The 4,097-nt window shown below is 38.5% G+C and overlaps 1 protein-coding gene across 1 annotated transcript in view; it reads left to right on the forward strand.

The window, feature by feature from the left end:
* Positions 1-1,578: 1,578 nt before the first annotated feature.
* LOC121387228 overlaps positions 1,579-4,097 on the forward strand; it is a 13,814-nt gene continuing 11,295 nt past the window's right edge. Inside the window, exon 1 of the mRNA XM_041518254.1 lies at positions 1,579-1,774. Within this exon, the coding sequence (XP_041374188.1) occupies positions 1,702-1,774 (73 nt within the window). The 5' untranslated portion in view covers positions 1,579-1,701. The remainder of the gene's footprint in view (positions 1,775-4,097) is intronic.

A 4,097-nucleotide genomic window follows, 5' to 3' on the forward strand; every position in this document is an offset into this window, starting at 1 on the left:
TATAAGACCAATCTTAGAATATGTTAATATAATTTGGGATAATTGTACAGCTGTAGAATCCAATACAATTGAGTCAGTGCAACTTGAAGCCGCCCGCATCATTACAGGACTTAGGAAAGGAGCATCTCCAGACAAACTATATCATGAACTTGGTTGGGAACCTTTATATAAACGTCGCAAAAATAGTAAATTAATTCTAATGTATAAAATACTTAAAGGCGAAACACCTCAGTATCTACTGGATGAAATCTTGCCATATGTTAATCCCACTAATCGTTTTACACTCAAAAATCAACGTCCATTCACTCCACCAACATGCCATACTAATTCATATAAAAACAGCTTTATTCCTAATACTTTGGAGTTATGGAATGATCTTGACAGTTTAACTCAAAATGAACCATGTCTGTGTAGCTATACAAAAATTAATAAAAAAGGGAAATCCCAATCCTTCATCTACTCTCTATCTTTATGGAAATCGTAAATGTAACATTATTCATTATCAGCTTCGTAACTATGCTAGCAACTTTATTTTTAAGCCATCTTTCTGATAGCCCAAGCTGTGCATGTGGAGATAACTGTGAAGATAATTTTCATTATTTTTATGTCTGGCCCTCTGTTCATCAGACAAAGATATAATTTATTTGCATCGTTACGGAATTACCTTGGTATCTTAGACATTGATCTACTACTATCCGGGTCAATAAACCTACCAATTGAAGAAAACAATTTAATTTTTAATGCAGTACATAAATATATAGCTGAAAGTAAAAGATTCGAGTTGAACTAACTTATTATTCTGATTTTACTGCTCCATATAAGGTTAGCTCCAACAATAGGATCATTACTATCATATGTTTTCTCAACTATCCCATTTCTATTCTATCTACTTTCTACCTTTTATTACTATATATTAAAAAATATTAATTATGTTAAATATTTTATGCCACTGGACATTGTTATTATGTTCTATATATATGATTTTGAATATTGTCTGATGTCCAACTTGTTTAGGAGAGCACTTGTATAGGCTCTGCCTGTTGTGCAATCCTTTTGATTCTTTTTTTATCAATAAAATATCTCAAAACAAATCAAAACAAAACTGTTTGTCACTATGACTGTACATTCGAAAAAATTTCATAATGCACAAAATCAGAGAAATTAAGGTGAATTTGGCTAATGACCTTGTGACCTTGAATTTTGACTTTTTACAATGAGAAACTCAATGTTAGACACTCAGATCAAGTTATATATTACATGTAAGAACACTAGCATATACATTTTGACACCCCACCCCACCCCCCTCCTAAATTCTTTTTATGATGAATGAACTCTCACCCAGAAGTGATCTGTGTAGTGAGAGCTAAACTCTATTGTTTTTGCCACAATTTCCAACCTACGTTTTGAAAGCATCGCATTGACTTTATCATGGGTTTGCAAATCTCTTAGATGTCTACGTTATGTCCGTCTTTACTTAGAAATATTAAGCGGGTTTTTTTTCAACGTCCATTGCCAAGATAATTGCAATCCCCTGATGCAGGCAGCGGATTTTTGTCGAAATGTTAGGTATAAATAGTGACAAAATCGATAAGGTGTTTAAATCTGTTTTAATTTTCTTCTCGTTTCTGTCTCGCATTTCAGGTTCTTTGACGATGTAGGTGTATTAGAGAAATATCAACAAGAAGCAGACTGGTCAGAATCATGATAACAGAAATAGTGGTTTTGATAGTGGTTGGTGTGGTGACCTTTGTTATCTACATAACCTGCAGAAGTAGTAAGTGATTAGTCTTATTCAACTTACTGTGCTAGCACAACAAATATGCTAATCAACCTGAGGCATACTTTCACACTGCAGAATTCTCTCCCTTGCTGGATATGTGCAATGCTATCCTTGCACGGGCTACCTGTAACTTCATTCTCAATTCTGCAGTCCACCTGTCAACACCTGTTTAAGAATAGCTCTTCTGTGGGTGGCGCAGCCCTGGTTTCCACAGTTCCTGTCACTATTAGTGGCAGTCCCATTCCAGTTACCAGCGTTGCCTGATCTACTCAGCCAGCGACTGAGTCAGACAGTGTGGCATCCGAAGCCGGAGGTCTTCCAGCTTCACGTGTGGAGGTTATCAGGGCTTCCTTGCGACGTAGAGGTTTTTCGACAAGAATTGCTCATCTCGTCTCTTCAGCAAAGCGCACTTCTATCGAGTCGGTTTATCAATGTCACTGGCGTGTGTGGGTTCGTTGGGCGAACGCACAGGATTTCGATCCCTTATCGCCTACTGTCAACAATTTAGCGGAGTACTTTCAGGTGTTGGTCCAAGAAAGGAAGCTTAAAGTCACGACAGTGAAAAGTCACAGAGCTGCGATTTTCACTACTCTTAAACAGTGTGGATGTCGTGACTTTTCTACGAACTTGGTGTTGCATCATTTACTTAAATCATTGCAATCCACGGTTGAACGAACTTCCATTATTCCGAAATGGAATGTCTTTTTTGTGTTACACGCTCTTAAGGGTGAGCCTTATGAGCCGTTGAGGTTTGCTTTGACGTGGAAGACTCTGTTTCAGGTTTGACTGGCGACTTGTCATCGGATCAGTGAGATACATGCTTTTTTTTGCATGACTTGGTTGATTACAATTTGGACGGGTCTGTCATACATACTGACCCTATCTTTGTTGCTAAAAACCAGTCTCCGGGGGAAGAGTTTCCACCTACTGTCATTCACAGTTTATCTCGTACACTGTCATCTGACAACTCGGATAGACTTCTTTGCCCGGTGAGAGCATTGAAGTATTATTTGGATCGTACGAAAAACCAGCGTCGGGGTAAAAAGAGATTGTTTATTTCTTATACCATTCGGCCTGGTGATGTCACAAAAAATGCTTTGTCTCGATGGATAGCAGCTACCATCAAGCTAGCATATGAAATGGCAGGTTATCATGTGTTACGGAATTTCTCTGTTAAACCACATGAAATCCGACCCATTTCTGCTTCCCTGAACTTTCATGACTCTTTAGATATTATAAAGGTCATGAATGCAGGGGTTTGGAAAGGACAGCACACTTTTGACCATTTTTATTTCCGGGATATGGCGGTTAGTCCTGACGGTACGCGCAGGATCCAGACAGTCATTGCAGCGCAACACGTCATGTCTGTGCACAGGGAAACGGAAAGGGGTCGACCTCTTTTCCGTCCAACTGCCATTGATTCACACTTCGGACATGTTTAACACTCCACCCTTTTCTGAGGGATGGGGTTTTTGTAGTGTCGTCTACCATTTCCTCTCCCTGGGGAAATGTTTTTCCTTTTGGGAAGCCCCTTTTTATTTTTTAAAGTCTTTTGACTCCTTGTTACCGTATGTCGTGGTTCATCCTATCTCCATGTCATTATTTCAAAGGAGATTTTTGGGTACGGGTAAGTCCTCTATTTTCTTACCTCCTCCCATTAATGTTGAATTCACGTGGTCTAACTGTGTCATTGCACGTCCATTATAGCATAATTATTTGTTGTGCTAGCACAGTAAGTTGAATAAGACTATTAGAAAATTTGTTTCTAATTTTCATTATTATTCATACTTACCTAGTGCTAGCACAACAAACTATACCTCCCACCCACCCCTATGAGGCTTTCCCTCAGTGGGTTTGGGTGGACTTTGAACCGAGAATGAAGTTACAGGCAGCCTGTGCAAGGATAGTATTTAGCATATCCGGCAAGAGAGAGAATTCTGCAGTGTGAAGGTATGACTCAGGTTGAATAGCATTTTTGTTGTGCTAGCACTAGGTAAGTATGAATAATAATGAAAATTAGAAACAAATTTTCTAAATATATTTTAGTACCAGATAAGATAGATCACTATCATAATAACAGAAATAGTGGTTTTGATAGAGGTTGGTTTGGTGACCTTTGTTATTTTCCTGCAGAAATAGTAAGTGATATATACCACAGTACCAGTTAAGACGTCACTATCATAATAACAGAAATAGTGGTTTTGATAATGTAGTTAAATATATTAACTAGTAATTGTATATGAGCAATGGTAACACATCTAAAGTCAGGCTCAGTGGAGCGGGGGGGGGGGGGGGGGGGGGGGGGGTTATTCTGAAT

The sequence above is a fragment of the Gigantopelta aegis genome, chromosome 13 (assembly GCF_016097555.1).
Source record: "Gigantopelta aegis isolate Gae_Host chromosome 13, Gae_host_genome, whole genome shotgun sequence".
NCBI lineage: Eukaryota > Metazoa > Mollusca > Gastropoda > Neomphalida > Peltospiridae > Gigantopelta > Gigantopelta aegis.